At 43.1% G+C, this 21,837-nt stretch overlaps 1 protein-coding gene and 1 long non-coding RNA gene across 2 annotated transcripts; both read right to left on the reverse strand.

Annotated features, from left to right (window-relative positions):
• Positions 1–5,079: 5,079 nt before the first annotated feature.
• Positions 5,080–15,547, reverse strand: smg8 (SMG8 nonsense mediated mRNA decay factor). The gene is made up of 6 exons (XM_044140527.1): positions 14,864–15,547; positions 11,440–12,340; positions 11,102–11,247; positions 10,373–10,694; positions 6,101–6,654; positions 5,080–5,795 (listed from the first exon to the last, which is right to left on the reverse strand). Exons 1-6 carry the CDS (start codon positions 15,482–15,484, stop codon positions 5,589–5,591), a joined length of 2,751 nt encoding a protein of 916 aa, XP_043996462.1. The 5' UTR covers positions 15,485–15,547; the 3' UTR covers positions 5,080–5,588.
• Positions 15,548–15,574: 27 nt separating this feature from the next.
• On the reverse strand, positions 15,575–19,296 carry LOC122844772. The gene is made up of 4 exons (XR_006372933.1): positions 18,661–19,296; positions 18,052–18,246; positions 17,829–17,968; positions 15,575–17,667 (listed from the first exon to the last, which is right to left on the reverse strand). It is a non-coding gene; the product is annotated as an uncharacterized LOC122844772 (long non-coding RNA).
• Between the last annotated feature and the right edge of the window lie 2,541 nt (positions 19,297–21,837).

Genomic DNA, 21,837 nt, shown 5'->3' on the forward strand with positions numbered 1-21,837 from the left:
GCTGCTGGGCGTCGGTGTGTGGTCCAAACTGTATGTGGTCCAAACTGTATGTGGTCCAAACTGTATGTGGTCCAAACTGTATGTAGTCTAAACAGTCTGAGTCACAAACAGCTGCTGCCCCTCCGACTGCTTGGCGAGAGGAAGCGAAGGGAAGGCCGCAGCGGCGCGGGAAAAACACAGAAACATGGCGGAGTTGGGCATAAACTGGTATGTGAATAGTTTGGATAGAAACAGAGAAAGGAAATGAGAAAGACATGGATGTTGTGACTTCTTTACACTTATTTGTTCTTAAGTATAGTTTGCATAAATGACTGATTTACATTGATATTATATGTTAAGCATAATTTATATAATGATTATTATTAATTGAATTTAACATGATTGTATATAATTACAAAAGCTGAAGTGAAACATATTTAAGAGCGAGACATGATTTATTTGGATAGAGGAAGTCTTTTATTTTGAAGAATACTTCAATGTAGTTCTGTCTTTTGTCACTGTCTTGCTTCTGTTGATTTTGGTTGCTAGGTATCAAACATCTGTCGCCGTCTCCTCAATAAACTGAACAGAAATATTCAGACATCCTAGGTCCCGTCTTGATTGAAGAAGTTTTAACAACTGATACTGAAATTTGGAGAGAGGAAAAATAAAACAGGTGAAGGAAAGGGAATGGGTGATCCTCAGGGCAGTAAATGAGAAACCGCGAGACGTTGGACCGGAGGTGGCGGGGGGAGAATCCATGACATGTTGGACCGGTTCCTGCAAAAAACAGGACATTTCCTCTCTTTCTGAAAATATCCCGGGACGCCCGGGACAGGACGTAAAATACGGACATGTCCCGGGAAATACAGACGTTTGGTCACCCTACTCTCGATGTGAAGGAGCAGCGGCTCTACTCTGAGTCCCTCCTGGATCACTGAGCTTCTCTCTCTAAGGGAGAGCCCAGACACCCTACGGAGAAAACCCATTTCAGCCGCTTGTATCCGCGATCTCGTTCTTTCGGTCATGACCCAAAGCTCATGACCATAGATGAAGGTGGGAACGTAGATCGACCGGTAAATCGAGAGCTTCGCTTTTTGGCTCAGCTCTCTCTTCACCACGACGGACCGGTACAGCGCCCGCTTGACTGCAGACGCTGCACCAATCCGCCTGTTGATCTCCCGCTCCCTTCTTCCCCCATTGGTGAACAAGATCCCGAGATACTTGAACTCCTCCACTTGGGGCAGGACACCCCCCCTGACCCTCCGGGCCTGACCCAGGTGGCCATGCCTCCATGGCCGCCATGATTTGGAGGCACTGATTGCCATCCCAGCCGCTTCACACTCGGCTGAGAACCGCTCCAGCGAGAGCTGCAGATCACGACCCGATGAAGCCAAAAGGACCACATCATCCGCAAAAAGCAGAGATTTGATCCTAAGGCCACCAAAACGGATCCCCTCAACACCTTGGCTGGTCCAGAGATTCTGTCCATAAAAGTAATGAACAGAATCGGTGTCAAAGGGCAGCCCTGGCAGAGTCCAACTCTCACCGGAAACGAGCCCGACTTAAAATGACACTTTTAATGAGAAGTTGCTTCAAAGGTTTGATTAGAAGTCCATTAAAAGAGCCAACTTTGCATTAAAGTGTCATTATTTACAAAATAATGCAAATTTGTCACTTAATGGACTTTTAAAGTAACTACATTAAAAGTGTCATTGTTTACCAAATTGTTCTTCATGACAACAGAAATTCATAAAGACTCTTTCATGTTGATGACAGTGTCATGTCAGTCTTATGCAAACCCCATCAAATAAAGTATTACCAAAACGGTAATATATTGAAAGCACAACGTAATTAGTTTCACCTGTAAAGTGTGTTAATTGATCCTTCTGTGTTCTGGGAGTCTTAGATGTTTGCAGTGTGTATGAAGCTTTAATGTACAAAGTGGCAAAGCAGAATAATAAAAATACATTAAGTAACTGAAAAGTCACTTCATTAGTAATTATAATAAACCAAAAGTGTAACTGTAGCATACTGTAATTGTAACATAGTTAAAATGGTTCAGGTTAAATCCTGCTAAAATGCACCATCTGCTGGTTAAACGGAGTATTACATCCACCCCAGAAAGAGCGGGGTATTATGGGTAATCCTCAGAGCAATGAGGATCACTGTCGAGGTAACGTGTCTCTGATGTGATAAAGAAATATTATTTATAAAATATGTTTATGGTTTTCGTTTTTACATAATATTGAAATATGTTTTATCTAGGTCACACTGTTCTTCTATTCTATTATTTTTGTTGTGTTTTAGAAATGTTTAGTTCGTGAGAAAGTGTGGCGGGAATTTCCCACATATTAACATTGTGGCTGCTCCTTGCAGGAGCCTGTTTTATGCTACAGACTGACTTACCTCGATGCCCATGTGTGAAATACAGGTATGTTTTACTAAACCTCTTGTAGCAGATGGTTAATATAAGGCTGAGTTTTATTGTAACAGTTTTTTCTGAAGATACGGTTCATTTATGTTTTTGCATTGTTCCAAGATGCAAGTTTATATAAACTAAAATATAAAAATGGCATGCAGTAAATCAAATGTCAGCATTTTTTTTAATTTTTCAGAGCATTTTAGTTAATTGCTTTACTTTCTTTAAAAAGGACACTTGCTGGTTGTTCCTTTACTGTAAACTAAATCCACTATGCGATCACTGTAATTTTCAATGATTTTATTTTAATTATTGTATTATGGGTAATCCTCCGAGCCATGAGAATCACTATCGAGGAGCCTGTTTTATGCTACAGACTGACTTTACCTCGATGCCCATGAGTGAAATACAGATGGAGAATTAAAGGAAATAACTGATGCCAGCTTGAGCTCCTGTCATTCGTTGCCACACTAAGAGAAGCCACCAGATCCACAGAGGTCACATAATCACACTACTAATATATAAAATATGTAACGCCAATATACTGAAAATACATTCTACGTATATTTAAATGTAATTCAATCACAAAAATAGTCAAAATATACTAATCAAGCACATTTATATTGCATAAAAAGCAATATACTTTAAGTATAGTAAATGTAACTTAAGTTGTCCAAAAATAAGTACGTTGAAGTACACTTTAAATTGTGCTTTAATACAATTTAAATACTATTAAAATACACTAAGCACAAAATTAGTTGTTCCAAAATATCACATTTTAAGTTAATTAATCCTAAGTGAACTTGAAGTTTACTCATTAGTCTGACTTAATGTGTGCTCAAGTACACTAAAATTTAATATTTTAGTACAGGGGTTTTCAAAGTATGAAAGGGTGAGCCCCCCTCCAAGGAGCACAATGCCTGCTGCGCGCCCCCTTTCCACGTCAGTGGAGTTGTAAACACTCCACCTTCAGCCCCGCTCTGGCCAAAACCAGTGTTGGCATAGTTACTTTGAAAAAGTAACTTTAATCGGACTACTGATTACTCCTTGAAAAAGTAACTTAGTTATATTACTGACTACTTGATTTGGAAAGTAACTAAGTTACACTAAAAGTAACTTTTTAGTTACTTTCAGCAGCTGCTAACAACAACGCTCTGCCTCTTGTGAAAATCACATTGATCTTTGCTAATACTTAATTGTAAGCTATTTTATAATGGTAACATGAACAATGTGTCTCTACTGATAAGGTTGAACTGAAGAGATTGTACAAAAAACAGTACAAAAAATAAAAAACATGAGTAATTTGTGTGGTCCACTGTTGTCTGGAAAACTCTCAGAAGGATTTTAAAGCCCCCCTCCCCCCAGCCTCCAGATTCTGCGTTACGCCCCTGAGTTTGATGTCGCAGCGCAGAGCTCCTCCTGCAGCTCCACAGCTCAGATGGCTACGACACTTACCGTAATATTAATGATTATAACGGTGCTAACTTGCCATTATAATCATTGCCAACTACGGACACGTTTATTCGTGACTGTTTTCACGTTTATTGTGCTGTTCATATTGGTCTCAATGTTTGCAGTTTTCTGGAGCGCAACCCGAAGCTCGACGTCATTCAGAGGTAATATATTAACTTGACATTAATAAAGACACAGCGGGACGGATCATCCGGGAAATGATGAACAGGAGAGACTGACTAAAACTACCTTAATGACGGACAAATTCTGGGATTTATTATGAGTCTCTGCTTATTTCCAACCCCAAATGAGCAACTTCACGTTCAAAAACGAGCCCAAAAAGGCGCAACCCGCCACTCATTAAATTTGCAAGCGACTTTAAAAAAATTAAGCCTAAAGCCGCTTATAATAATCGGACTTGTCGACAGAAACTGAAAATAGTTCCAGTTTTTCCACCAACAAAATGCGCATCTCCCCCCATTTTTAACATTTCTGTCGCATAGAGACGTCGGTCACTCGACAAGACGAGTAGAGGAAATACGATTAAATAACAAAAGAAGACAGTAACGCAAAGTGATTTTGATAAGTAACTGTAGTCTAACTACTGGATTTGAAATAGCAACGCGTTAGATTACTCGTTACGGAAAAAAGTTGTCCGACGTCAGTAACGTTACTGACATCACGGCCAAAACATCCTCTAAGGGGGGAAACATTTCCACTGATCCCCGCTCCACACGCGCACCCCACAGTACCAACTTTTTCCTAAATACACAGAGTTGATCGTGTGCGTAAAAGACGTTTCTCTCACATCAGTAGACAGCAAGCAGATAGCTTTTCCGGTTTATTTTTTCCCTCGCACCATCAGGTTGGTTCCCTAAAGTGCTCTGGCGTTAGAGAGGCGCGCCTCACACTTTGAAAACCGCCGTTTTAGTATACATAAAGTATATTTATTTTTCACCAGGGATGTAATTCTCCCCATGAACAAGTTGATTGTTTTTGAAGATATTCTGTAGATATTTTTCTCCATCACTGTTTTTTGTTTTTCTGTTTGTACTTATCTGGAAGGAAATCAATCTGCTTGGTTTCCGCAGCAGCTGCTTGTCATTTGAAACTTTGGACCGAGTTAAAAACAAAGTGGGGCCATCTAGTGGACAAAATGTGCAATTTAAGGAATGACAACATCAAAATGAGGGATTTCATAAACCCTGAAAATAATTAGACTCTGATAATTAAAGATTATTTATTTAAAGAAACGAGAACATAACAAACATAACCAATCAGAAACCAAACTAAACAATTTTTTTTAACTCTGATGATACTGCATGATACAGATGTTGCATTTCAGTTCTGAAACTTATGAATCAAACAGGAATCCCTGATTGAACAAAACACATGCACAGCACCCCCTACTGGCTACTATTGTTTTAGTAAATTCTCCAAAAAACTTAATTGTTAAAGTTAGAAAAAAATATTAAATGTACATAAATCTGGTTTCCTTCGACAACTTAAAAACAGTCAAAAACCTCAGCAATCAAAATCTGATTTTCGGAGCTCGTCAGCTTTGCTTTAGAAATCACTGCAGCATAAAGAGACGCACTAAAGGCCATTTGGTCATGATAGCTCGCATTAGCACGTTTAAATGATGATGCTTCCATTCTTCAGAATCTGTGTGCATCTTAAAATCCCAGACTGGATTCTGGCGCCTGGTTGGCCGTGCCGACAGCGCCGCGGGTCACTACGGCGGGTTGGCTGTGCTGGCCCGCAAGACGCCTCGCAGCACCTTGTAGTTACTCAGCGGCTGGTTCTCTTTGGGGGGGAAGCAGGGCCCACGCTCGGTGGCGTAGGAATACGGAAAGCGCAGAACCCAGAAGCCGTCGTTTGGCAGCGTCACCTCCGTCTGCTCGGGATGGAAGATCGGGCAGGGAGGAGGGCCAGGCTGCACCTGCAAAAAGAAAAACACTGAGAGCAAAGCAGCAGAAGAACTGAAACCATCACAATTCAATTGAGGTTGAACCATCAGAACCATCAGGTTGGTTTTAGGAAAGGGTTGGGGTTAGAGAGCCGACAGCTTTCTGGATATTGTTAGAATAAGTCAGATGCAAACGAATAAATAAAGATTTTAATAAGAAACTAAACATTCTTTAATGAAAGTTTGATCATTTGTATAATCAGCAGCTAAAGACACAACTCTTTCAATAATGGCTTTATCATGACTGTCCCTGGCCCTCCTGGCTTGCCGTAGTTTACCTGGGGGTTCAGGGTAATCTCCAGCGGCGCGTCGGGCACCACGACGAAAAGCCGAGCCAGCTGAGCGAAGTGCGGCTTCAGGCCGCGGCCCTGGGCGGGCGACGGGACGTAGAGCGGCATGTCGGTGTTCAGCACCCTGCTGGCTGGATCTTTGGCGCCGCCCGGCCCCAGCGCCTTTACGATTTTGTCGGGCCCGCTGCTGATGAAGCGCCGGCCCCGGCCGTCTTCATACTCAAAACCCACAAAAGCCCGGGCCGCGTCGTCCCTCCGGCGGCTCCGGCCCGGCCCGACGCCGCCGCGCTTCCCCACCAGGTTCTTGTTGGGCGCCGGCCAGGACGCCGTCCCTCCGTCTAGAGGCTCCGTGGGGCCAGCGTCGTCCTCCGAACGGGAGCGGATCACCAAGTCCCACGGCAGCAGGAAGGAAGAGCCCGGCAGGAATCCCGGCTGCTCCAGACCAGTGTGGCAGTTGTAGGACTTTGCTGGGCCCAGTTTGAGCAGAGACCAGCTGGAGAACTTTGGGAGGAGACCTTTGGGACAGGCGGAGTGCGTCATTCCTGGAGACAGACAAAAACATTTACATGCCTCAACAGCAATGTGAACACCATATTCCACTTTTTCTGCTTTGTTCACTGGATTTGGCTAAATATATAACTTCAAAGCATTTTGTTTAATAAGATATATTCATATAAATCATTTTATATACAGCGCCTTGTAAAAGTATTCAACCCCCTTGAACTTTTCAACCCTTTGCCGCTTTTCAGGCTTCAAACATAAAGATCTAAAACTGTTAAGAATCAACAACAATTTATTGGATATTTTGAACTTTTTTGACAAATTAAAAACTACAAAGTGGGGCGTGTAATATTATTGGCCCCTTGTGTTAATACTCTATAGCGCCACCTTTTGCTGCGATTACAGCTGCAAGTCTCTTGGTTTTGTCAGTTTTTGGCTTCATCAGTTTTGCACATGGAGAGACTGAGCTTCTTGGCCAATCTTCCTTGTAGTTCATCCAGAGTCATCATCTTTAAAGACTCCACCAGGTTTTCTTCCTTCTGTATTCAGCACCATCCAGCTTCCCTGCTGAAGAGCACCAGGCCCAGACCATGATGCTGCCACCACTATGTCTGACAGTGGGATGGTGTGTTCAGGGTGATGAGCTGTGTTGCTTTTATGGACACATATCTGACCAGAGCTCCTTCCTCCATGTCTGCTGTGTCAAACTTTAAACCAGATTCTTTATGGATATCTTTGAGAAATGTCTTTCTTCCTGTTACTCCTCCATAAAGGCCAGATTAGTGCACAGAACCGCTGGTCGTTGTCCTGTGGACACAGAACCGCTGGTCGTTGCCCCGTGGACACAGAACCGCTGGTCGTTGCCCCGTGGACACAGAACCGCTGGTCGTTGTCCTGTGTCAGACTCTCCCGCCTCAGCTGTAGATCTCTGTAGATCCAGAATGACCACAAGCCTCTTGGCTGCATCTCTGATCTTCTCCTTGTTCCAGATGAAAGTTTAGAGGGACGGCGGGTCTCGGTGGATTTGGTCTGACACTCTTTCCATGTCAACATGATGACCTGCTCAGGGCTCTTTGAGATGTTTAAAGCTGGAGAAATCTTTCTGTTTCTAAATCCAGCTTTAAACTTCTCCTGGTGTTTCTTGGTCTTTATGATGCTCTCTGAGCTTTAAGCACAACCTGAGACCATCGGCTGCATTTGTACTTGATTACACACAGGTGGTTGTATTGATCATCATCAGTCATTCAGGACAACAATGGATCATTCAGAGATCCTCACTGAACGTCTGCAGTGAGTTTGCTGCACTGACAGTAAAGGTGTTGAAAAGCAGGTGTTGAGGAAAAAATATTATTTTTAGTGCTTAATACAGTTAATCTTACGCCATGTGTAAAAGGTATATTGAACATTCTTATTTTGAACAAATTTCTTAATTTTAAACAGGTTTTTGCTAAGGATTTAAAACTAAACTATTCAATCGGTAAGTATTCAGAAACAGGAACCAAATGCAGATCAAAAGGGATCTCTGTGAGGCTCCTGCTGTGTTATCAGAGGTCAGGAGGCCATAAAATTAGCATCTCCTGCAGGACAGAAGCCTGTTTGGTTCACAGAACATCAAAAGTCTTCCAACCAACATCTGGGATGGTATAAAACTAAATATAACAGAATGTTGAAACCATTAACATTTAATTTCTAAGACATTTTTCTAAGTATTAATAGCAGGTTTTTAATGAAGATTGTATTATCTAAGTTTAGAACTACTAATCTAGTAAATGATGAATGTATTTGAAAATTGTACTATCTGTGACAATATCTGAATCAAATGGAAATTGTTTGAATGTTATGTTTTATAGGTTAAGAAAAGCAATTGTACCTCATTTTGTTTTGTTGATTTTATGTGACAAGGCAGAGATTTAAATCTTTGGAGAATGCTGGATGCAGCAGAGCAAAACTGAGTGTGTGAAGGTAACCTTTCCTTGAACCAAATTACTGGATTTAGCTTCGTTAAGGAGAAGATAACGGGAGACACTCCGAATTTCACAGGTATCTGTCAAGTCTTGTTTTATGCTTTTATTTGCCCAGGTGGCCCTAGAGCCCAGAAAACCAGGATGCAGCTGCTTGCTCCATTGTCCTACTGGAGACCAAATGGCCTTTGATCTTGGCGTGAAATTAAGGGAAGTTCTAAGTTTTTCTGAGTGTCCAAGGTAGCTTCTGGTTGGTCAAACAGAGGTACGCCTTAATTGAATACATTAACAAGGAAAGAAACACCTTCTCTATAAAAGTTCGTGCACAATAATAATAATTCAGATAGCTGCCCTATTTTGCCTTTTCAGCATCAGCTTTCTCCAAAGACATGTCTTTGCCTCTTTCTCTCTTTTCTTTTTCTATTTCTTTTTGTCTCAGGTAAAGAATGTATATTTATGTAACTCTGCGGTTTTCTTGTTAATTCATACGCTGCTTTGTATGGGATTAAACTCTGTAATTCTGTGACGTCATCACGCATTGTTGTTTTCCTTGTCGTCGCCCGCTGAGAGGACCTGGGATCAGAGGAAGAGAGAGCCAAGCTTTTTCCAAATTAAGCTGATTTAAAATACTCTTCCTTAACACAGGAAAAGGTTGAAAAGTTCAAGGGGGTTGAATACTTTCACAAGGTGCTGTACATAAACCAATTTCCTTTCTTCTGTCTATCAGATGTTGGACTTCATTCATTCATTTCGGTCTCTGAGCTCCACCAGGTCCAGGAACCAGTTTCAGGACCGACCAGAACCCCTGAGTGTGAATTACCTTGAGAAATAATGAGATTTAGTTATAAAAACAGGCTTTAATGCTGAAAAATTATCAAATGCTACAAGCCATACATGTCATCCAAATAGATCAAAACCAGTGACATTGACCGTCCAGCGCCGGCCCACTGAGCTGATGGGCTGAACCAGGTGAGGCTAAGATTAGAGTTTAGCTTTTTATTCCTCTCTGCAGCCAGTTCCCTCCTTAAAGGCCAGTTAATCGGGTTCAGTCTAATCATTTTCTGTCTGTTTACATATGACTGCCGCAGTCACACATAAACATGGTTATGTAAGATCCAGCGTCTGTGTGTAAGCAGATAAAAGAGGCTAAAAGAGATGGTGGAAAAGACAGAATGTACAACATAGATATCTCCATGGAAGAGTCACTCCTTGCATGGAGATATCTGCTAGCTAGTTAGCTACTAGGGCGTGCTGTGGTGGCGTAGGGGATAGCGCAACCCACATTTGGAGGCCTTGAGTCCTCGACACGGCCGTCGCGAATTCGATTTCCGGACCCGGCGACATTTGCCGCATGTCTTCCCTCCTTTCTTTCCCCATTTCCTGTCAGCCTACTTCATGTTGGCGCATTATAAATTCAAGCTCCGATCAACTGGTTACAAGTCAGTTCAGTCAAACCCCCCTGCTGGGTTCTGTGTTTATGATGTAAAACACTTTGAACTGACTGGTTGCTGAAATGTGCTATACAGATAAACTTGACTGACTGACGCGCAGCAGCAGCAGAAACAGCTGCAGCAGAAGCAGCTGCAGCAGAAACAGCTGCAGCAGAAGCAGCTGCAGCAGAAACAGCTGCAGTTCTCTGACTTTATGGGATGAACAGAAACTCACAGAGGGACACAAAGCGAAGGCTGACAGGCGGTGGTCATTGAAATGACGTCATCATTTGATTTTGTGATATTAATTTTTTCACTGCAGTAAAAAAAACTTGCCGGTGTTCCCCTAAGCAACTCGGCCGCCCTACCTGGCAGGTACTCCACGGTGGACGGCTGGCGGTCCACGAGGCTCGGCCTCTTGGGCTGGACCGGGCCGTCGGCCTGATCTGCGTCCGCATACGCCCCCAGGCTGTCGGTGGACTGGCCAAGGCTGAGCGCCAGGCTGAGGCTGGCGTCGCCGGGCGTGTGGCTGTGAGCCGCGCTCGGCTCCTTTGGCCGCTCCCCATCGGCCGACGTCTCTGACGGCGGCCGCTGGGCCCGGTCTGAGGCCGGCGCTGGGTCCGGAGTGCTGGGCTGGAAGACCGGGAAGTCGATCCGCTCCAGCTTCCCACAACATTTCTCCTCCAGGATCTGAGCGCGACAGAAGAGACAAACTAAACCTGCTTTCCTCCAGGTGGAAACAAAATGAGCCAACAGGAAAATACTGAACCGGCTCAACGGTGAGACTGGCTGATACCGGTCCAATAGAGTTTCAGAATAATAAGGAAAATACCTTATTGTTAAAATATCACAGAGAGTTAATTGATGGAAGAAAGAAGGGAAAGATGGATTAGTAAACTACAAATCATTTTCCATTCTTATTATTATTTATCAGAGCAGGAAAATGTTTCCATAAATGTGAATTCTTCAAAAAGACGATTATTTTATTTCTGTGATTTCAGTTCAAAGTCAGGTCCAATCTCACAGAGACCAAAGAAATATTCTCTAAACAGGAAATGGACCCCACTTCCTGTCCTGTCTGCAGCGTAGATCCTGACCTGGTAGAAGTCGTGGTTGGCAGCCTGGATGTCAAATGGATCGTCCCGAGGCGCCTGCTTCCTGCCGCAGTTACAGGCACTGGTGGAGCGCCCCCTGCTGTTGTGGTTCATGATGGGCGGATTGTGGTCCAGGTCCGGCTTCTCGCCTGCAGAAATTACATTAATTTGGGAGGCAAACTGCTGATAGAATTATGATTGTCAACTAGTAGATTAAAATTAATTCCAACTGATTAACTAATAATGTTCACTTAAACTGTCTTCATCAACAGTGGCGCCTGGAGCCGCTAGGCGTAGCGTCCCGTGCCGGGAGCCGCCAGCTGTCCGGCGGAGCGTCTGACCTGACTCAGGCAGCAGGTGGAACTTGTGCACGCAGTGTTGGTCCGTCAGGCTGCGCTCCTCACACAACTGGTGGCCGTTGCTCCAGAACTTGTAACAGTCTTCGTGAAGCTGCACCGCATAGCGTTGGAAGGCCACGCCTCGCGCGTGCTGGCTGTACACCCGCAGCGCCTGGGCCAGCTGGTTCTTGTGGACCGTGGTGGTGTAGTTGTGAGGGAGGTTGGACTGGTAGGCGCTGTGGGCCAGAGGCAGAGCTTTCTGACACCGGTTTTCAGAGAACTTCGTGTCTGCATCCAGAAAACCATCCAAGACCTTCACCTGGCTTTGCACCTTGGTGGCCAGCTCGGCCAGCTCCTCGTCGGTGTTAGTGATCAGGACCTGGTAGAGTCGGGAAGCCAACTGGACCCACTTGGTGAAGGTCGGCAGCTCAAAGTGGGAAGGTTGGGGGTTGCGGCCGACGCTGTCGTCGAAACCCTTCTTGGTCAGAACCAGCTCGACGTGCTGCCAGAGGAATTCCTTCAGGCTGCAATCCACCAGCTGGCCGCTCGTCGGGCCGCTGGACTCCCTGCTGCCGCTGGGCTGCCGAGCTGATCTACGCATCTGCTGGTACCTCCTCGGCCCGGTGAGAATCGGGGCAGAGTCCTGATCCGATAAGACGCAGTTAGACCGCAGCTGGCCGAGCAAAGCGCCCACCGGGTCCTGATCTGCTGCCGGGATCACGTAGACGAAGGCCTGGTTAGCGGGCACCGTGAACAGACAGTTGCTGCTTTGGTTGGTGAGGACTCGGCTTTTACGGAAGATCCGGTAGATCTGGTCCTCCAGAGCGTGCTGCAGACGCCTTCTTGGGGAATGCTTCTTGGGCTTTTCGGGGTTTCCTCCAGAGTCTGATCCGTTCCCAGGGACCTTTGGAACAGAGAAGAGAAGGAGTTACTCTGTGAGCGGCAGACTGGCCTACTGGAGCTCTGGGACTTTTCCTGCTGGCCTAGCCACTGAGGGGCGGGGCTAAAGGTTGGGGTCAGCTTGCACTGAGCTGGTTGATCAGTTTGTCTGGTGAGCTAAATTAAAGGAAATCTATTTAAGGAGGATGTTCCACATTATTAAGCAGGCCACAGGTTTGAAGCAATATGGGAAAGAGAAAGGATCTCTGCTGATGAAAATCATCAGATAGTGTAGTGCTGCATGACAAGATATGAAAATATTAGATATTTAGTGAAAACTGAAGCGTTATTGTTCTGTGAAGAGATTTATGGCTGATTGGTTTGTACAGATGAAGGCAGAATGAGGAAAGTTTCTGTTGGACACATTAAGAGAGCAGCTGTTAAAATGTCCTTAAAAAGCAGCAAACAGTTATTAGAAGCTGCTGGAGCCTCAAGGTGGAGGATCCTCCAGAGGATGGAGGAGCATCAATCGACTATTGGGCCCCTAACCAGAACTCACAAGCAGAACCGGTCCCAGTGATCCCAGTGGACCCAGCCGGACAGGAAGATTCATTTTCTAACAGACTTGTTCACTGATGACTGCTGGGCAACCCTGGATGGTCCAGATGGACGCAGTAATGGATCAGTGGTGGACGACCACCATGACCCAACACGTCAGCAAGGAGGAGGTGGAGTCATGCTGTGGGCCGACATCATGGGGGGAGGGAGGGAGGGAGAGGGACAGAGAGGGAGGAAGCTGGTCGGCCCCTTCAGAGTCCATGAAGGTGTGAAAATGACCTCAGCAAAGTATCTGGACTTTCTGACTGATCACTTTCTGTCTTGGTTCAGAAAGAGTCGAACCTTCAGCAGTAAAATCATCTTAATCATGACGATGAACCATCTGATGCTGAAGGAAAACCACTGAGTCATCGGCTGCTATGGGCAGAAACTCATGGTGAGGTCACCATCCTCCTCTGACCTCTGACCCCAACCCTACTGAGAACCTCTGGAGTTTCCTCCAGCAGAAGATCTGAATCCAGTTCAGAAGGAAGGTTTTCTGATATTCTGCAGAGAAATTCAACAGAAACTTTCCACAAACTCACAAGTTCAATAGATGAAGAATTCTTCTGTGATACCAGGGAAGGTTCTGTTAAGATGGAACCGGTTCTGTTAAGATGTTTCTGACTGAAATAACTTTGATTTTAGTACATGTGATGCTGCACATTCACAGAATGACCGTCTGCAGTTCTTTAGAATCCATAAAATGTGCTGCAGAATAATTTAGAACATTTTGAGTTTTTTATTTTTGACAGAAATCCTGTTGTCATGGGGATCTTTGTTCAGTAAAATTAGATTTATACTGTAATAGTTCATGACTTGGAAATTGTTGTAAATGGACTAATTAATATAATTGTGTGTGTAGCACTTTAAGAGTTCAGGAAGCTGCCTGAGTAATGCTTGCTGTGATTGGTTGAGTAAACTTAAGCTAATAATGAGAGCACCTGTTCAGTGTTAGACAAGCAGAAAGTTGAAGAAGTTGGAGATGTTCAGAGCTATTGTACAAGAGACTGAGAGGGTGTGAATGAATGAAAACCACTCTCAGCTCGATTAAAAAGCCAAGACCAGAAAACTCTCCTCATTCTTTACCGGATGCTGGTGGTGGTTGAACTATTTAAGGAACTAACACAAAAAATAAAAGGAGCAGAACAGAAATTATACTGATCGTTGTTTGCATTAACCAGTTAAGAAATTCTGAGAAAATATCACTTGCATAATAAATTGGAACACGATGTAAGGAAGTTGACTGACAGCGCTAAGCCCCGCCTCCTGGTGCTGATTGGTTGTTTTTGGTTCACTGATAGCCGCTAAGGGAGGAGGTCGATCTGCTCAGATTATTTGTCTCATAAACTGTGGTAATACGACGACAGTTTGAACAAATGTGGAGAAAACATTTTCATAAAAGCTACAAATTGCAACTTTAACAAAAACAATCCATGCTGTTCATGCAGCGCACTCTGCAGAACAGGGAGACTCCAGGTGGCGCAGGAAGTTCTATTGAAAAGCCTGCAGGGATTCGCCTGCTCTGTTGCAGGAACGTCGATCAGAACTCCTGCATATCGACGAGAACATGTGGTGAAGTTTCCCCAACAGGGAGGCTATTATAAATATTTATATTAACTTGTTTCTGATCCATGAATATCCAGAAAATATGTTTTCTGACACTGGATGGATGAATAATGGAACAACTGCTGGAAGGGTGACTGGGTTGAGCGCCAAAGAGAGAGAATACTAAATAATGGGCGAAATAAACAATGAATCTATTAATTCTCTTTTTTAAACGCTTCCTGGCCTGACAATTCTTAAACTCTGGACTTTTCCTGTTTAGGAAAAACTTTTTCTACCTTTAGAGAAACTCAAGACCAAACCCTTGAACAAAATGAAACCCGTCGGAAGGAAAATGACTGAAGCTTCAACATGAAACTAGAACTGAAGCAGCTGCAGCTGAGACCTTCAGAGTCGCATTCATCTGGAAGACGAAGAGCAGCCGCGGGGGACACGGCCTGCAGTTCAGCTTCCACTCTTTGGACACCGCGCAGTCTTTGATGGCAGCCCGGATCAGGGGCAGGACCTTCTGCCGCAGGGCGTCCAGGGCCCGGAACAGCCGGTCGTAGGTCACATCGAAGGTCTGGCTGGGGTGGACCAGCAGCAGGACGTGGCACACGGAGAACATGTAGAGCAGGTGCTGGCAGTGCTGGCGGTCCAGGCCCTTCCACAAGTCGTGGGCGTCGACGTGGCTGATCCCGGCGCTCAGGGACCGGCAGGCCCGCAGCAGCTGCCGGCTGTCGCAGACGGAGGACAGCAGCAGGTACAGGACCCGGTTCTCCTGGTCGTAGAGAGCCTGGACGTGGCTGTCCGATGAGTCGCCATCCTCCGACCCGAACAGAGAGAAGATGTGTTTGTCCGCCAGCGTGTTGATGAGCGCCTCCTTCAGAGCCCCGGTCTGGGTGCTGCTCTTTCCGAACACACCGACCACACACAGCCCGTCCTCCCGGCGAGAAGGGTCCTCCTGCGGTTCCGCCCGAAGCAGAGCCCCGAGGTCCACCGGAGGAGCCATGTTCGCCTCCTTCATGACGGAGAACCGGGGAATGAAAATAGAAACGGAACGGTTTCCCTGTACACTTCCGGTTCCATTCACTATAAGGACCGGGTAGGTACCACGCTTTGATTTATTTAAATTAACAACCCCGTTTTGTAAAAATGTCATTCAAGATGTAATTAAACCTATAAATAAAGCAAAATTCAACTACATGTGGAAATGTAAAACACACTAAGACTTTTTTTAAATCAAGGAAAAGGATTCAACAAATTTGTACTCCTCTTTGACATTGTAATAACTGGAAATACTTAAACTATACCGACAGCGAGTTTAGTGCGATAGCACGAACTTGCATTTATATTCTTGATTGAAAACATACACGTACTCAACGACTGGTAACTAAGTCTCCATAACAACCATTAAAACGTCCTTTTCATGGCAGCTTCCTGTTTTGGAGGACATTTTATACAGCTTGTCTTTTAATACTGAGAACCTCATCAAATCTCAAAACCTGTTTATTTATTTACTTTTTATTCTTTGGCATTTAAACACACAGAGCCCTTTGGTCAACAGTTTTAAGTTGTTTTTTTTTTAGATGTACTAATGAATAAATTTCCTTTGACATTTACTTTCCCAAAGAAGTCCATCTGCCTCCCTCATCGTTTAAAGAAATAGTACAAGCTAAATGTGCATCACTGTTAGTGCTGCAGCCTTATAAAAGGAAAATATTATTTATGTTGCACCTTTCACAGGTTAGAGAATCACAAGTTGTTTTAAAATAGAAACAAAGATTAAAAACATGTGATAAAAGCATAAAAAACTGATAAAAACAGAATACATGAAAGATCAAACATTTTCTCAATATCCACCAAAGGTTTTAATACCAATGTTTGTCGTCTACATTCTCTTGTTAACTGGTCATCACTCCATTCACCCAGATTAATAAATTGGTACAAGTTAATCGCTTAAGCTATCACTGGAAAAACCAAATCCTTCCTACTGTTGCCTCACTCATCCATTTTTCCAGCAATACCTGCATTTTATATTCTAAAAAATTAATCACATCAATGGACCAATCATCATTTCATTTTGCTGCACCCAGTTATTGGAACAACTTGTAAAAAACACTAAAGCTCAGAAGATTAACTCCAATATCGATTTTGATCAACTCGGAGAAAAGCTGTTGACTTATCCTGTGTGTTGTAGTTTGTTCAGTCCAGGGATGCTCAAGTCCTCCAGAGCTTCTGTCCTGCAGCTTCCAGATGCTTCATGCTTCAACACACCTGAATCCAGTTAATGAGTTAGGTTAGGCTAACCCCTGAACCCTGACCTCTAACCTCTAACCTGGAACCATCAGAGCCAATCTTGCTCTGTTGGAGTAAAGATGTATCTAAATGTTAGGCAATATAAATTTGGCTGTATTTTTATTTTTGTTCTAAGATATTCTTCTGTTTTCTGCTGTGTGATATTTTTCTATTTCCTGAACAAGTCATTGTTAAAAAAAAGGAGGATTTGTTGTCAGTCAGCTTCCCTGGTTAAATAAAGTTTAAAATAACTAATTAAAAGGAAGCATAAAACCTATTAGAAGCCAGTCTTAATAAATGAATGTTCTGTTTCTTAGAAGAATCAACTGAGTTGAAATGGCGCAAAGATGGAGGCAAAGGCGTCTGCAATCTTTGGCTGGAAGATCTCCGACTGCAAGCAGAGCCGAGCGGCTCCAAGTCTCAGAGACAGGCGCTCTAACCGTAAATACTAACATTTTATCTTTTATTTTAAAATGAACTGGCAGCCAGTGTAAATAGATTAAAACTAAAATAATGTGCTGCCTCTTTTCGTGTGTTGGTAAAATGCTCTGCATCCGTCAGGAAGCAAATCGGCCAACTCTGTTTCTCTGCTGATCGTCTGAGATGAACTGATTGTGTGCAGCTGATCTTGGTGCTGCAGCTGAGCTTGGTGCTGCAGCTGATCTTGGTGCTGCAGCTGATCTTGGTGCTGCAGCTGAGCTTGGTGCTGCAGCTGATCTTGGTGCTGCAGCTGATCTTGGTGCTGCAGCTGATCTTGGTGCTGCAGCTGATCTTGGTGCTGTGTTCAGGATGAGACTTTTCTGGGATAACCTTAGAAAAGGGAAAATAGTTGCAGTGGCATGATCCGTTTCTCTGGGGAATCTGTTATGCAGGACATGCAGAGGGAATCGTGCTGGAGGCAGAACGCTTGTCCTGAAAGGAAGCAGAGTCTCCTCTGAACTGCAGGTGATTTCTGTTAAACTACGGAGCTGGAAAAACTTTCTGCCCCCTCAACTGATCTGCTATTACTTTACTCAGTTAAATTAAAAATCGTAATTTATCCCAAAGTGAAATTAAATGTTCTTCCAACTCACATCATCCAAGCACCTTTAGAGTGGCTGTTGGTGATGCTGTGGGCACGAAGGATCTCCAGTAGCAGTCAGCCTCGCAAAAAATGTGAGGACGCCTCTGACTGAAGACTGTTGCTGTTTGTGAGATGCTAACAGCTCAATATCTGTGCAGAAGAGAAAATTTTCTTTAGTAATGTCCTGGATGACCCCAAGCTCTGCTAATCCACCTCAATTGCTTTTGCTGCACCTCTTAAATCTTTTCTGTCCGTTTTATTAAAAGCAGAGAGACGCTGTAGTCGCACGTCTGATCCGTGAAGATTTGCACTTCCTGCTTCTCTCTGCATGAAGCCTGGAGTTTGCTGAGCTTTTGAGATGCTAATCAGCCAATCAGCTGCTCCCAGCTGTAGAAACAATCTCCTGTTGTCACAGTTACCCATCAGAACTGTCCAAAAATAAAACAGTAGGAGCAAAAATCACTTCAGCTGTGCAGCATCCATAACCAGAGGGAAAAATAAAAAAAAACCAAAAAACGATGAAAAGTAAAAAAAAAATGACTGAAAAATAGAAACTTATTCTAACAAACACAACAAATTTTAACATGAAACAACGCTAAACATTGTTTCTTTTTATTTATTTCATTTATTCAATTATGGATAATTACAAATACATTTATATCTTCTAGTGTTAAAGTAGTGTCTGTCTTCTGGAGGCTTTCAAAGGGTAAGAAAAATAAGAAAATAAAAATGTGCAAAAAAGCCTGATATAGCACAGAAACTATGAGTTTTTAAATAACAATGGCATTTATAGGATCAGGCTGTGTTTGCTGTTCGGTATGTGTAACTGTTTGACCTCTGACCTTTTCTCTTATTTAAGGTCAGCTGACGTCATGTGATCCACTAACGGTTTAAGCTCCACATTCACTCTCCTCCCTCTGAGGGATTAGCGTCTCTAACGAGCGACAGGCTGAAGCCGTCACTCTGCTCAGAGAAAAGAAAAGAGAATTTCACCTAAAAACATAACCATCTTCAGATCAGGCTGACCTCTGACCTCTGGTCTGAACCTTCAGATCAGATTCTAATTCAATTAGTCAAAATCCAAGTAAATACCCAAACATTCGCTGGTGTATTCTTGTTGTGCAAATAATCACATAACTGTTTCAGGAACCTGTCTCAGATTTATTCTGCAGAAATTCAATTATTCATGCAGCATAAACAATCTGAGCAAATCGGAGAAAAAGTCTGAATTCTCTGTGTTCTTGCCATTGACAGGAATTTAAATATTGCTTTTTTCCAGCATTGTGTTTTTTTTTCTTGCTTATGGAAAAATAAATAAATCAATTCAGAGAAAAACGTCAGAATAGGTTTTTCAGGGGCCCCATTCCTCTTCCATGCAGCTCTGACTATGAACGATAAAAATGATTAACTTATTAAAATAAACAAGTCCAGGAGAGATTGCTGATTAGGGTTGATTTCATTTCAAGGTCACTGCTCTTCCTCCCAACACTCATCCTCCAGCTGTGTGAAGCTGACACCCCACCCACGTCAAAAAAATCAGCAAATAGTCTGAATGGTTAGTGCTCCGTTTGTGCAGGTTTGTGCCGTTAAAATTTTCGTTTGTGCAGTTTTGGTTTCTGAGATATTAAAAGTAATTTTTTAGGTCATCTAGAGTTCACCATCCCCCCATATCGCTCCAAAACAAACCAAAGTGGGCTAGTTCGTTAGTGCTCCGTTTGTGCAGGTTTGTGCCGTTGAAATTTTCGTTTGTGCAGCTTTCGTTTTCGAGATATTAAAAGTTATAATTTTGGCCGATGACGTCACCATCCCCCCATATCGCTCCAAAACAAACCAAAGTGGGCTAGATCGTTAGTGCTCCGTTTGTGCAGGTTTGTGCCGTTGAAATTTTCGTTTGTGCAGTTTTCGTTCTGCGTTATAATAACAGCTATAATTTTGGCCGATGACGTCACCATCCCCCCATATCGCTCCAAAACAAACCAAAGTGGGCTAGTTCGTTAGTGCTCCGTTTGTGCAGGTTTGTGCAGTTGAAATTTTCGTTTGTGCAGTTTTGGTTTCTGAGAGATTAAATTATTTTTTAGGTCATCTAGAGTTCACCATCCCCCCATATCGCTCCAAAACAAACCAAAGTGGGCTAGATCGTTAGTGCTCCGTTTGTGCAGGTTTGTGCAGTTGAAATTTTCGTTTGTGCAGTTTTCGTTTTTGAGTTATTAAAAGTTATAATTTTGGCCGATGACGTCACCATCCCCCCATATCGCTCCAAAACAAACCAAAGTGGGCTAGATCGTTAGTGCTCCGTTTGTGCAGGTTTGTGCCGTTGAAATTTTCGTTTGTGCAGTTTTCGTTTTTGAGTTATTAAAAGTTATAATTTTGGCCGATGACGTCACCATCCCCCCATATCGCTCCAAAACAAACCAAAGTGGGCTAGTTCGTTAGTGCTCCGTTTGTGCAGGTTTGTGCAGTTGAAATTTTCGTTTGTGCAGTTTTGGTTTCTGAGATATTAAAAATTATTTTTTAGGTCATCTAGAGTTCACCATCCCCCCATATCGCTCCAAAACAAACCAAAGTGGGCTAGATCGTTAGTGCTCCGTTTGTGCAGGTTTGTGCAGTTGAAATTTTCGTTTGTGCAGCTTTCGTCTTTGAGATATTAAAAGTTATAATTTTGGCCGATGACGTCATCCGCCCCCATTTTGCTCCAAACAAGAAATTTTTTGCTTTACCGCTAATATGTCGCCACCACCAACTGGTATGTAAGATGGACCACAATGTCACCCAAGGATTATATTATACAAATGACTAGATTTGATTTTACTTTATTTGGCGCTTTCAGAGTTTAAGATTCAGCTGAATGTGACTGGGTATAATTATGTCCTAATTATACCCAATTAGGGGACAATTAATTTCACCTGCTGTAGGCTGTACTTTCTGTTTTAGTTCTTCGTCTTCCAGCACATTCCTGTCATGTAAGTCTTGTTTTCTGTGTCGTTTTTATGCAATTGATGTTGCTATGTTTTGGTAGAGAAGGTATTAGAAATCGTGTATACAGTTAGAGTAAGACAATATTTCTGGTAATTGTCTTTTTGTTTTTTTATGAAGTTGCATGTGCCTCTTGGTTTGCTATTGACACACCCAAATATCTGTAGTGTGAGGCAAAGGGTTTCTATCCTAATTGAGAAGTAATGAACCATGAAAGTAACTGTTTTGAAAATGCAATTTAATTATACAGTCGAAGAAGAAACTAAGAAACTGTGTTGATTTGAACAATGAACTTTAACAATTTAAACAACAACAAACAGTGCCTTCATAATCTGAAATTTCTCCTGTCTTGAGTAGAAAACTTCTTTCATTTGAGATTTAGGCAGAGCTCAAAACTGTTGAAAGTCAAAATATGGAACATTTGTCATAATATGGAAGCCCATTTCCGCCATTAAAGAAAAAATAAGACCAACTTGAAGTCATAATTTCAACTTTTAAAGTCAAAATTATGACTTCCTGTTGGTCTTTTATTTTTTCCTTCATGGTGGAAATGGGCTTCCATAATAACTTGCAAAAAGGAAAAAAATTAATTCTGGTCAGGAGTATGTAAACATGGCATGAAACTTTTTGCCTTTGGTCTGGTCTTCAAACTTTCTCGCCCTTTTTTCCCCCCTCACAGATCTGCTGTGTATAACACTGCATGTGGCAGTATTTTCTTCTTTTCAGACACTGTCTTCACAACATTTGCCAGGTCATCAAAAAGCTCCCACACAAATGGAGCTCTCCGGCAGTATGCAGTGTAATGTCCCAGGCCATCTTTGGTCAAGCTTCCCCTGAAAGCGACGACTGCTCTCAAAGTAAATTTTTTTCCTTGCAGAACCATAGTGGAGGGAAATTCACTCAAAGCAAATTCAGTTGAATTTGGAAGGTCTGTGTCAATCCATGCTATTTCTCCGATACTGTAGTTGTGAGTAACGGTTCCTGCACAGAGAGCATTTCCTGAAGTGCTGGCTCCTGTTTTTAATTCTGCTGGACATTCTGATTCA

Source organism: Gambusia affinis, linkage group LG15, assembly GCF_019740435.1.
Source record: "Gambusia affinis linkage group LG15, SWU_Gaff_1.0, whole genome shotgun sequence".
Classification (NCBI taxonomy): Eukaryota; Metazoa; Chordata; class Actinopteri; order Cyprinodontiformes; family Poeciliidae; genus Gambusia; species Gambusia affinis.